Source organism: Temnothorax curvispinosus, unplaced genomic scaffold (genome assembly GCF_003070985.1).
Source record: "Temnothorax curvispinosus isolate PA1 unplaced genomic scaffold, ASM307098v1 QBEX01006980.1, whole genome shotgun sequence".
Taxonomy (NCBI): Eukaryota; Metazoa; Arthropoda; class Insecta; order Hymenoptera; family Formicidae; genus Temnothorax; species Temnothorax curvispinosus.
The window spans coordinates 1-13627 of record NW_020216760.1 but is presented as its reverse complement, the minus strand read 5'-3'; the positions used below and the strand labels follow the sequence as shown (position 1 = coordinate 13627).

At 37.7% G+C, this 13627-nt stretch overlaps 2 protein-coding genes across 4 annotated transcripts; one reads left to right on the top strand and one right to left on the bottom strand.

Moving 5' to 3' along the window:
* Positions 1-2181: 2181 nt before the first annotated feature.
* On the bottom strand, positions 2182-10145 carry LOC112456557 (TBC1 domain family member 25). Of its 3 annotated transcripts, none has more exons than XM_025019180.1 (10): positions 10056-10145; positions 8804-9018; positions 7571-7680; positions 6816-6911; positions 6567-6732; positions 5553-6252; positions 5018-5405; positions 4481-4792; positions 3961-4380; positions 2182-3557 (listed from the first exon to the last, which is right to left on the bottom strand). In XM_025019180.1, the coding sequence occupies exons 2-10, from the start codon at positions 8843-8845 to the stop codon at positions 3065-3067; spliced, it is 2727 nt and encodes a 908-aa protein (XP_024874948.1). In that variant the 5' UTR covers positions 8846-9018; positions 10056-10145; the 3' UTR covers positions 2182-3064. The 3 variants fall into 3 exon arrangements, with proteins under 3 accessions (XP_024874948.1, XP_024874947.1, XP_024874949.1); XM_025019179.1 differs by having other exon boundaries at positions 9984-10067; XM_025019181.1 differs by having other exon boundaries at positions 5553-6210; positions 9984-10067.
* Positions 10146-11368: 1223 nt separating this feature from the next.
* On the top strand, positions 11369-13620 carry LOC112456558 (uncharacterized protein KIAA2013 homolog). The gene is made up of 5 exons (XM_025019182.1): positions 11369-11571; positions 12025-12496; positions 12584-12821; positions 12914-13152; positions 13231-13620. The coding sequence occupies exons 1-5, from the start codon at positions 11391-11393 to the stop codon at positions 13562-13564; spliced, it is 1464 nt and encodes a 487-aa protein (XP_024874950.1). The 5' UTR covers positions 11369-11390; the 3' UTR covers positions 13565-13620.
* Positions 13621-13627: the final 7 nt, after the last annotated feature.

The following is a 13627-nucleotide window of genomic DNA, read 5'->3' as shown; positions in this document are numbered from 1 at the left end:
GTGACACGTCTTTGAAATTTCTCGAATGTTCCTATCGATTGTAATCGATATGAAAGCGAGGGAACAATTGAAAATATTGAAATAATGCGTTATAAAACAAAAAGTACTAGAAACAAATATTTTCAATTAACCCTAGAATCCATGATACATTTTTTTGACCTTCTAATCCATGACTGGGGGCAATATCGACCCCACGCTTTATTTGATCGTAAAACCGGTCCTACAGAAATAAAGGGCCTTTAAACCTACATGAATTTCTTCGTTTTTTAATAACGAAGAGAATGGTATACGGTAAATTTAATTTTACTCAAGTTTAGTTAGTGAAAAATCCATTTAAAGACTGAAAAACGCAGAAAATCAGCAAAAACCTCTTTTTTTAAACAAAAATTTGTATCTTTTTTTGTAATCAACCGATTTTAAAATTTCAAACGGGGTTTTAAAGAGGACACATTAGACTATTAGAAAAAAATTGTCATCGCTATGTTCTGTTCAAAAAGTATATTTATTTGGGACTATAAAGATGAAGAAATTCGCAAAGTTGAAATACGGAAAAAGTCGATGAAAAAACCATAAAAAATTGTATTTTAAGTATTATTTCATTTTTATTTGATACAAAATAGTAAAAAATATGAAAAAAATGAAACATTATATCGCCCAGCCATTTTCTGCGAAATGTCAATCTTCTTAGGCAACGGGATTTTTACCGACTAAATTGTGTGATATTTCGTCTTAAATAATATTTATGACTATTTATGCTCAGATTACGTAATAATACATGATATATATTGATTCTAGCGAAAAAATAAAATTAGCTTACCGTGACGAAACTCAAACGGCAAGTCACGACTGGGGTCGATATCGACCCCACGCCCGCTTTACGACTGTGCTACTTCACTGCTAGCGAACAACTAAGGGCCAAAGCACATATGACAGTCGTAGTCGTGGACGTAAGTAACGCACAAGCTTTGGCGTATCTTGATTTGTCAGGTCGAGGACTACGACCGTCGTATATCGCTACGCCATGTTATGTGCTTTGGCCCTAACGCTGCGCCCGACATAACCCTACTTTTAGAAAGTTGAAATGAATTATGGTTCAGGTCCTGAGTCGATAATGTCACTCGCTAGCTCAGGAGCGTAGTTCAAAGTTCGCCTGGGGTCGAAATCGACCCCAGTCATGGATTCTAGGGTTAAACCATGAAATTTATGATAATTGTAATATAAAATCTTTATCATGAATAATCAATCAATGAGGTGTCACTTACCTTTTTTATAAAATTTGTTTGATAAATTTGTCGGGAAATTTGTCTATTTCTCTTTCGGGAAAAGTTGCGATTTTTCATTAACAAAAAAAAGTTCTGAGAAAATAGTTTGTTTGTGATAGACAATAGGATATTGCTTATCTACTGCAAATATTGAGTTTAATTTGTTTTACATTGCTTTTACAAGTGGAAATTTTATCATTTTTACAAACGATATTATTAATCCACTAGCCTTTTAATTTTCTACCATTATAAAAGTGATATTCCATTCGTATTATTATACAGAGCGTTCGAAAATTCAACCGACAAACTTTCAAAGATTGTCGGGGGCACTATAAAGATTATTTTTTTTGCAAATAGACCTGGGGTTGGAAACGCGTTGTTACATCCCTGTATATTACATAAATTTTTAATTACATGCAAGATAAAATAAACTAACTTTAAAGAAAACTTATATTTTAAAAAGGAAACAAACATGTAAGATATAACTATAAAGAATAAATCTTAGAATTGATTACTAATTGTTACATGTCTACATGTCCTCTATATCGTATCATCAATTAGGGCCAATTTCACCAACCATAGTTAGCTTAACCGATGGTTAAAGTTAACAGAATTGACCAATAGAAATGAATCCACCCTGCTTTCTATTGGTCAATCCTGCTAACTTTAACCGTCGGTTAAGCTAACTGTGGTTGGTGAAATTGGCCCTTATTAGTAAAGAAAAAATTTATTCTTGCGAGATATACCTTTAGTAATTTAACATTGCTTAAACGATGTAGATATTACTCCAAACTGAAATGCACTTAATTATTCAACGAATAAAAACTGTTTGATTGTTAAAATACGCCGGAGTCTTTCCCAACTTAAAATGTCCTCGTAACTTCGGGTCCAGAATCAATGAAAGTTCATTGGTCAGCGATAAAATTAAATGCACTTTATTGTCGTTTCTCAAGCATACCGTTTGAGAACAAAGTAAGACTCAGCTGTTAGGATAGGTATAGGTGTATCTTACAAATTTAACGCATGTCGAGAACGAAGCGGTCGTCACCCAAATGCGTTAAGCTAAGGACTTAATTCTACCTCGAGGTACAGCGAAAGAGGGTTTGTCGATGCGTGTTGATGATAGGGTGCATTATGTCGCGATGGAATAACGTGCGTGAGCGAACGGGGCTACGCGTGCCATTCACGGATTAAGCTTCCGATCGTTGTATCCCGAACTCTCCCAATCAAATCGACTCGTTCTAATTGCTAATAAGTACGGACCTAGGCGGTGCTACCTCTGATCAACCGTCTTTTTTCTTCATTTTGACCTTTCTTGAAAAATTGTTCTTACGAAGAAAAGAAGTTCTAAAATTTCTATACATATAATTGTAAGTAACGTTGCGTTTTATTGCTCTCGCATTATACATTGGTCATTTATTCGTTGTCGCGTTTAGATTTCTTTGATATTTTCAATGCCTACAGCGGATGACCTTAATTCAATTATTTGAAAAGTATATCTTATCTATAATATCTATATATATATATGAAAAAAACAAAAGAAAAAATGGTTAATCAGAGACACTGCTCGCGCGATACGACTGCGGAAAATCCACGGCGAGTGTCATAAATGTCCTACGAACGTTATGAACGGAAGAGCCGCGATAGAATTTTGAGTCCTCTTAAGCCTTCCGAATCTTAGTCGGCGACATAATTTCCGTGATATGTGCCGTTGAATTCTTTTTATTTCAAATGAAATAATTTTAAAATTCCAGGTCGTCTATGACTTGATGCTTTTTTTTTTTAATTTGACCGAGAAAGAGTTACACGTTCACGCAGTCCGGCTTGCTGGCGGAAGTCGAGCTGGCCGAGGAGGAGGATGTGGCGATGGAATGTCTTCTGAGATAGCCGGCGAACAGTTGTCGCGCCTGATTAAGTACACGGATCACATTGTGACGGCGAACCATCTTGTCGAAATGCATTGCCATCTCGTTGTAATCCATTTGATTGCGCATAACGAAGTCTCGATGTTGCAGCAGAAGGGTGATGCACAGGAACATTAGAAAGGGATTGCCGCCGCCGAACTCGTTCGGTGGCGGCAACGAGCTTTCTCCCAGTTGATCCTCACTCGTTCCCGCGGGTATGAGATTAGTCAGCTCCGTCGCTTCCTCACATTGCTCTTGTACAGATTGCTGTTGTTGTTGTTGTTGCTGCTGCTGTTGCTGCTGCTGCTGCTGCTGCTTCGTCGGACTCTCTGATACATGTGGATTCTGATGCCAACTCTCGGTCTCTTCGCTATCTGATGCCGACTCAGATCTAAAAGATAAACAAAGTGCTTTAATAAAAAATATATAACAAAATACACATACTTTTGCTTTCTATATTAGGTCCGATATTAATCTCTTTAAAACTTTAATGATGCCGATAGGATTTTGACTTTGCACTTGTGTGAAAGTATGACTTGTTTTGCCACAGCTACGATGTAAGATTATTATGCCGTATATTGGAACATAAAAGCGATACATATAAATAAAGATATAGATAATTTGAAGTTAGATAAGAAAAGTAAAGAAAGAATGTAAAAATTTCTTTACCAGAAAGCTATATCAAAGTGGCATTTAATTTAGATTTCCGAGCAACTAAACTATCTTTGCAAAAAGTTCATTCCTTGAATTTTGTTCGTTAAAATTTTCAAATTTTTACGGATAGAAGTACGTACCTAGTGGTACGTTTAAGCAGCCTAATCGGCGTGACAGATTTTACGCCGTTCTGATCTTCCAAAATTTCTCCGTCGTACTCTAATTCCGCTTGCTCGTCCGGAGTCGTGGGATGATGCTTCTGTTGTAGCGTATGTAAAGGGTTCTCCCATACAAACACATCCGCCGCTGGGCTGCATCTCGCTAATTCCGTCTCCGTCTCGCTCTCCGGTAGGTCACTGTCTCTTTTTGATAGCACGCAGTCGCATTGTAGCTCGCTTGTAGGCGGTGAAGGTCCGAACACTTGTCGATCCAGCGATTCCAATTCCAGTCTTAACTCTCTGGTCATCGACGTGGTCATCGGAAAGAAATCCGTAGGATCATCCGGTGAACTCGGTTCATCCCTCAACACTCTGATGACGCCGCTTTCGCTCGAGACACGTCTGCGATAACGAAATATAATATTTTCGAATCGCCTAACCTTGCGAAATACGATTTGCACGAATATCTCAATTTAGAAGTACTTTCTGCAAAGGTAATTACCTGAGCTCAGGTTCGGCGTCGCTCGGCGTGACTTTACTACGATTAAGACTAGTAAAGTTTAAGAACTCATTCAAATTCTTCACCACTCGCGCACATTTCTTTTCAGAGTTGTCGTTCTGTTCACTGTTCTTAATCTGTTCTTTGTTGGGGGCAGACAGCTTCTCTTTCAGTTCCAGTAGATTCGAGCGTTTCGATTTAACAGTAAGAGAATCTGTACTTAGGCACTTTTCTGTCGATTCGTTATTCCTTCTATTTTTCGTGCTGGTCAAATCATTCTCTGAATCGGAGAATGCTTCATACGGCGAGTTGGATCTAAAAATGAGTATTTGATTAGAAGAATTAAAGTTGCCGTTTAAAACTTCAATCAACAATGTAAAAGAGAAATAAAGAAGAGAATTGTATTGGTATTTATCTATATTCTTCGTTTATATTTCTTTATCTACGTCTCCCACAAACTTAACTAATTTTTACATTTTATTCAAAAAGCGAATTTTCAAAAAATAGTTTCAAGTACGGGCAATTGTGCAAATAAGAAACCTTTTCGTTTCTCCGTTAACCTCGGTAGATGTTTGCAGAGTCGATTCCTCAGTGCTAAAGGCTTTCCGCCTCACGCTGGCGGCAATACTAGCCGAGGAACTTTGCCGTCTAATAGCACAGACCTTGGTATACGCATTTTCGCGGATGTGCTTCACGTTCGGACTCGGTGGCGGCGACGCTGGCGGAAAAGGCACCTCGGCAAGACTCAGTTCGCCGGTCGGCGGTGATGCTGGCAGAGCCGCCCATAGAACTTCGAGCATTCTAAGCGCGTCGTCCAATGCAAACTCGCGTTTCATTTCTAGCAACAACCAACGGTAACAAAAGAGCAGATCGTCCGCTTGATGGGACTTCAAGTACGCATAGAAATCGGGGTCATAGTGTTGAAGACCTACAAGGAAATATATCTTAGTTAGTACCAATATAATGATATATTATTCTATTAAGAAGGAAATGTACAGATTGTAGGGCATTATAAACGAAACTGAAAACTTGGGGACTAAATAAATTGCGAGAGACATTTTTAATGATTATCTACCTTCGGCTAGATGAGCGAATTTAGTAGTCATGGCGATACCGTCGAGCATAAAGTTGTCTTTCAATCTTCTCATGAGGGCGCAGAGGCAGATGTAGGACTGTGCTTCATCCCGCATTGTGACAAGAAGGGGCGAGGCTAAGTCACTCATGCCCTGGCAGTAACTTACACTCGGATGATTTAAGGCATACGTTGTCAAAATGTTGAAGAGGCTCGCTATATTTTGATTGTCGTCCGAACCACCGTAAAACTTGTGATGCCTGTCCGTTCTGAGGACGTCCTTCCTCACCATACTGGTAACGTAGCCGAGATCGCCGACGTTCTGTCCCTTTTGTACCAGCACCCGCCACCGCTCGCGCAGATTCTGATATTCCTGCGCTTTTTTCTTCATGTAGTCCATCCGTTCGCGACCCGACATCCCCTCCGGATACACGTTCAAGATATGTTTCCAGACCACCTTGCGCAAGCTAGGTTCAATCCCGCCAAAGTAAATAACTGCTCTCAATTCCTTGGAGTGTACCACTTGCCCGATTGGATCTAGAAATCGGCGAAACTCAGCGTCCGTTAGAGGCGGTCTTGGAGGATGAACATTCTGCTGATGAGACGACTCCTCGCCCAAATTGCCCAATGCACGTTGCACCATATTCAGCGTTCTTTCCATCTGTGACGAAAGATTAAACGCGAAATTGGATACACCTGATAACTGTAATAATAATCATAAAAATAAAAATAATAAAATAATAAAAGTAATAATAAAAAATAATAGAGGAATTAATAATTACAAAAATAATATAAAAAAAATAAAAAATAAAAAAACTAAGGTAATTTTAATTGAAATGAAAAGATTCATACGCGACTTTTAACTAAATAAAAAATATGCACTAAGGGTTTAGTTAATTTTCCATGTTTTGTCCTTTTCTTCGACATTTTTGCAGAAGAAAAAACTAGGCGTTTGTGAAACTTTCAATGCTGCCTTCTGCGACTGCTGATCATCACTGAAGGCGCGACGGCACTTACTTTATTCATTATGAGACCGGGCAACTTAGGTGTCCTGTAAGGAAACCCAGTCTCCTGCTGACGTGTCGAAACTTCCTGCGCATTTTGCTCCCAGTAGCACTCGCAGTCTCCGGTTTCGCCAAAAGGTTTCAGGTTCACCTGTAGATAAAGGTACGGCTCCGACGCGCTGAAAGATATTGTGTTAAACTATGGTTATCAGAGTATATTATATCTGTTTTATCTATTAGTCGGAATTAATCAGTTGGTCACCTGATAAACGCGGCGTCCAAGTCCCAGTCCGAGAGTAGGAAGAGATACGTCTCCGACCCATAGTCATCAATCGCTCGATACGAAACGGTAAACTCCCTACGGCACGCGAGCGAATTTTACGGCAATCTGCTTAATATTTTATGGCACGCTTCGATAAATTCAAGGATATTTGCACATGCATTTGCCTCGAGTAACCGTTTTGTGCTGTTTCATGTTGCTATAATGATTTGAGTGACGGAAAATAGCACGCGTATATCATCTATATCACATTATCTAATCATATTATCACGAGTAAAAAGAGAAGGAAGAATTAAATTATTAAAATATAGAATATTTTTTCCAATATTATGTATTTAAACACAAACCGAGATAGGTATATATTAATGAGAATTGTATTTTTTAATATAAAAATTATCTTAAAAGCTTAACTGATAAATGTAACATATTATTTTAACGTCACACGCAACGCACACTATTTATTTTTTATATCAAAAAGTGCTGACGAGTACCGTAGTACGCTGATAATGCGTTTAGCTTCTATCGCAATTCTGAGAACTTAATTTAATTTATTAGAAATAAATAAAAAAACTATACATGTAGCAAATTTTATTTTTACTTATCACGATACTTTTCAACATGAAACAGGAGAAACGTGAACGTGCTACTTGGCATTTTTCGCACAAATTTTTACGAACACTCGTCATTCAAACTGTTAAATCACATTAATAAATTTTATTATTATTAATATGACTCACCCTTTTATGTCAAAAGCCTTTATAAGAATACTTTGCAACACTTCTATTGACGTTATCTGAGGATCCACGCTGAACTTGCGGTATTCAGGTTGATGCCTAGTTTCACACTTCTGAAAAAAAAAGGGGTATTTCTGTTATTGTCCTTCGTTAACTCCATGTTCACATACAGTGAGACATTGTAAGTAGATATTGTAAAGGCACAGAAAATTTGTACACAATCATATGACATAATTATGTTTTATTGTAATTAATTTATCATATTAATGGTGATCTTATACAATAATCGATATAGGCCACGGTCAACGTGACGCTGCAAATGCTTCGAAGCATTCCTCTTCTCTTTTCTTTCAATGAAGAAAGAAAGAGAAGAAGAACGCTCCAAAGCATTTGTAGCGTCACGTTGACCGTAGCCATAGTTATATAACATGTTATACAGAATGTCTCAGACTTTACGTGACAATAGTCAATAGCAGACTTTCGAGGTCACTTTGAAATAACAGTATCAAAAATATCAAAGCTAATAATGGTTTCTAAATGAGAAGTGTTTAAAATTGACGAATCAAGGTATATTCGAGAGTTACGCCGCTGAGGCACGATTCTACAGAATAAGATGTTCTCAATCATCAATCCTATTCTTGATATAATGTGGTTCATATTCTGCATACATTATTGTTAGAATTACTTCTTGATTTTATTACATTAATATGCGGATTACTAATTAATTAATACATTGACCATCTTAATAATAATAGTAGCAAAATAAAAAGCATGAGTATGGGTATTGAAACGCGATACATATCAAACTGTCAAAGCTGTCACATGTATAAGAGTAAATAAATAAATGACGACTCTCATATCTTCACTGCTGCAATGTATCATACCTGAGCGTGCGAATTTCGGACAATTTGATTGATCAATTTTAAACACTTTTCAAAAACTATTATAGTTATTACATATATTATTATACATTGGTATAATATTTTGATATTAGGATTTTTATCCTGAAATGACCTTTCTTAAGAGACTGTCATGGTGTAAAATCTGAAATATCCTGAATAGTTGCCATTATAATTCGCTGTTCTATTTTATATTTCTATGCTCAATGAAATATAGAGTAGATATGTCATATTAAATTATTAAAATAGTAATTAAATATATAATATAATAGTAGTTATTAAAATAAAGTAAAAGTGTATTTGGCAATTGGAAATTTCTGCGATTGGTCATACATACCTTAACTTTGACACGTACAGCCTCTCTAGGACAACCAAACATATTGCCACTGTATTCTGTATTGGTCCTTGTCCAAATAAGTATAATATTTCAGGATGAATCTTTAGTTATCATGATTCTTGCATATTGCCAGTCCTTCGTGCATTAATTGCAATTCATATCATCGATTTTAGGGGTTCACCATATATTTGATTACAGCAATCAAACGGAATAAACTAAAAAATTGATAGCCCAAGTTTAAAATAGTTCAATCAATGTACATTGGTAAAGTAATATTAACAAACTAAAGAATATTCTCTTGTCTAATTGTAAGTAGAATACATATTTTTAAAGTAATTAACTGTAAATTAACTGTAAAACAGTAGTTCACCATATATTTGAACCAAGTTTAATGACTAGAATAAACAGGTTCAATAAATTATGAGGTATTACTGTCCATCATAAATTATTACATTAAAATAATGTTCAAGATAAATATTTAAAACTTTGTTAATCGAGATTGGAAACACGTGCAGCGATTACCCAAGACTACATTTCTTCACATTACAAACAGGCTTATCGCAATCCTTGTCACTGTATAAAGAACTCAAACAATAAACTTAATCTTTTGACATACTACTGAGGTGTCTCCTTCGATTCGTATCATCATAATGGCATCATTGAAATTAAAATCTTCATTATTTATTCCTCGCACCTTTCGAAGTTACTTAATAAAGGTAATGAGTTAATTCATCACTCTCTCTAACAACACTCTCCATTCTTGATTAACAAACATTGTTAAAAAATTGATAGCCCAAATGTAAAATAGTTTAATTAACATATACTGATAAAGTGATATTAACAAATCAAATAATATTCTCTTGTCTAAGTAGTATACCGTTAATTTAATATTTGGACAATAATCCTGGATAGACAAATCTGTCGCGAACAGATTTTGAAAGAGCGTCTGCTACAAATCTTGTCGATAGAATACCAAACAGAAATATAACGGATTACAATGGCAAATTGACTGCAGAAACTGAGCAAAATCTGCTGTTTTGTAACCATTTAAATGACGCATTCCATTTAAATGCTTGCGAAATGACAGATTCCGTTCGGTTTCTGCTGACAATCCGCTGTCAGATTACATCGGCAGGCTCTGCCGGGTAAACACGAGCTTAAATGCAGAAACAAATAATACCGGATCCGTTGTAATATCTGAGTAAATCTGCTGTCCAATCTGTTGTCACACTACTACGAGCCATTTGCTTACTGGGAATTACGGAGGTGACCATGTGTGTATGCGTGCTCAACCTATGATGTGCGCTTCGAGAAAGTGCTTCACGTTGCAACGAGACATGCTCGCTTTTTAACTCGCCTAATTATATACGTCCGGGATGGCCATGTGTCTTTCTGGCAAGAGTTACGCGGTCGGTGCAGGACGATCGGGAATATCGACGTCGATGTTTTGAACGTGGTCGTCGCGGGGAAGACGTCGCGGCCGGACGTCGCCCCGCCAGCTGTCGTCGGTGGCCGTCGTTAATACTCGACGTTACGCGACATCGTCGTCGCCGTCGTCGTTGTGCCGTAACGTCGATGGTGACGACTCAATGACGTGATCGCAATCGTCTGGTCGCGCGCTCCCTGAGCGCACTGGAGTCTCTGGAGTCTGGATTATCTGGAGTTAACTGGACTGTACGCGTTCGATTTTTGAGGTCGCGGGGCAGGAGTGACGTGTCGCGCCTCGTCGCCCGGTTCCATGCGAAGCTCGATCTTTCAAAACGCAATATACTTTGGCGGATTATCCCTTTAATTGTTGCACAAATTTTTCTGTTGAACATATAAGAGTTTGCTGAATTTTAGTATATGCGGGTTTTTGCGGTTGCTAATTGCAAATCCGAAATCGAAATTTAATAAATCAAAATTTCATATTTTTAGCGGCTTTGATGGAAATATTTTACTGAAAGTATGAAATCGATGAAAAGTGAAATATGAAAGTTATTGAAAAATTACTGAATAGATTTCAAAATAAATAATAATTTTCCTTATGAAATGCAATGTGTAATACATGGTTAAATACAAGGGAAGTTAAATTATATATATTATTGAAAAGTAATAACAAAATTTCTTTTTAGATATCATGAAACTTATGAAATAATAATGAAATGGGGTCAATTGAGAGATCATTTCAGTAAAATATTTCTGTCAGGGATATGTTGCAAGTTGCAACTATCGTCATTTTTGTATTACGGTCAAAACCGGAAATCCTGCCAGTCACACAGAATTTACATATGTCAAAGTCCCACTGCTTGCTAACGTCTGATCCGTTCGCTTATAGGTAGCTGATGCGGTCGATTACACCGATGTGCAAGTTTGTTTATATCGCGTACGAGTACGGGACTCCTGACGATGCACCTTGACATTCCGGGCGCGTGCCGAGCCGCGTGATTCGAAAGCGACAGGACGAAAACGTGGCTGGGCGTTGGTGATTCGCGGGAGCGTTTTTCCTCGACGATAAGGTTATGTCCACGATCGTCGGTGGGACGACTGGACCAGTGACAGTGCTCGGGCATACGCGTTTCACCGGCGCGCGAACGCCCTCGCGACGATGAGGACCGGCGGTATGTTGGACGGCCGCGAGTTCGGCAAACGCGTGCGTCGTGTCCTGGACGGCAATTACTCGTATCGCAAGATCCTCCTGATCATTCTGGTGTGCGGTGGCCTGCTGCTGTACTTCGGCCCACCCTTTGCCCAGTGGCTCTTTACCTCTTCCAGGGAGCCCATAGAAAGTAAGCGCTTTGTTAGCTCAGATGATTGGAGTATCATGATTAACTGTGTAAAACCTCTTTGGAAATCTCTGGAGATATTTATAAATAGAACTAATATCTTTTCAACGATCTAGATCAGTTGATAGTTGGTGGCGCAATCCAAGTACTTTCTGATTTGAATATGCAATTGGTTTTTCATATGTTAATATCATTAATCAATGGTCAAGTTTTAAACCCTTCTGCCAAATAGTTTGTTTAAATAAATACATTAATTAGATAAATTAAGATTCAAATTTCTATCAATTATTCTTGTAATATAAACTGACATATAGAGTGAAGTATTTTTCAGTTTTTCACATTTTCAAAATTATGCAAAACATATTTTGGTTGAATATTCTGCTGTGATAAAGAATTGCCTTTACATCTTTCTATAGCGATTATTACAGAAGTACTAATACGTATACTTTTCCGCAGCATTTGAAGATCATTGCATGAATGAGAGATTGGCTAGCTTCTACTTTGATGCTGTTGAGTATAACGTAAACATTCTGCACAACCCACCTATGAAGAATGAGCATTCTTATCTGCCGTACATTGGCAACGGTGTTTTTGGCGTTCCTGTTTCTCCGGAAGCCTGGCTGTATATTAAACACAGGAGAGCGCTTTTGCTGCCTGTACAGTGGCAACCATTGATCTCACATTCTATACCCAAAGATAGCGCTTATCGAGAAGCAACGGTTGTTCATTTTACAAACGGGATTGTTTATAAATATCAGTGCCTTAGAGAGGGATATCACATAGAATTTCAATACTATGCTCATAGAGGTTTTGATGGAATTTTGGTGCAGACTGTAAAGGTCTCCAATCCATTTTCACTATCTCAAGAAGTATCATTGAAGCCGCAGGAATCTACCCATTGGAGTAATTCTCATATAGAACCCATCAGGTAATACGATAGCGTTAGAATTGAATATAATTAAATAAAAATATATGGGCATTTTTTAATTTGTCGTCATTTATTTTGTAATGTTAGAATTCAGGTTGATGGGCTTAATCACGACTACTCTTTCGTGTCTGGATTCATATCCGCGCCCAACTCTAACAAGATAATAGTTGTATCGATAATTTACAAGGTTCCGCCTAAAACGGTGCAGGTGAAAGCACGCAGTTCCGTCAAATTGGAATTTCTATCGAGCATTCAATACAGCGAGCCAATCTCGTTCGAGCAATATCACGTGGAACGCGACACGACTAAGAAGAGAGCTATCGATGTAAGCAAACGAGGAATTCTTGAATCTTTAATTTCTTGAATTTATCGTTTCCCAGAAAGAAGAGATATGCATCATTATTCTTCGTTGTGTAGCTGATGAAGAAGGCGATTTCGCGCCAGCAACGAAGCCTGAGAGAGGAGCATATAAATCTCTGGCAGAGTTATTGGTACACGAGTCTGAGAATAAGTGATTCCAAAGCCGACGGCGCCATCAACGGTCACAAGATTAATTCCACCATGTATTACGTATTATCTCAGGTGTCGCGGAGTGTTCAAGATGTCGAGAAAAACGTTGCTATGAACGAAGGTTGCTACCGGGGTCATCACACCATGTAAGCATGATTGGAATTATGTTTGCCGTTTGAAATAATTTACACGTAAGTAATAATTATGATTTTTTTTTCGCTTAGGGACGCGCCTCGGTTATGGAAAGATACGTCGACCATCGACGCCGTAAATGAGATAGTCGAGGCATGGTTGATAACGTTGGAAAAGCAAGGTTGCCATCATCTAGTGACCGGAGGTCCCGCGGCTGTACAGCAGGCAATCGTACTGAGTCTCGGTAGCTTGAGATTCAGTAATCAACATCTTGAATTTAATATCGATCCGCAGTATCTTCATCGCGATTATTTGTTTAGGTACGTTATTATCGACTATAAGGTGAATATAATTAAAAGTACAATATTAAAAATTAAAAACACGTCTTATAAGTTAGCGGAACAAAGTGAGCAGAATCGATTCTAATTAATATATTTATTTGTTGCTCATTTGTTGCTAAAAAGTTGCCAAAGAAAAAAATTTGTTGCT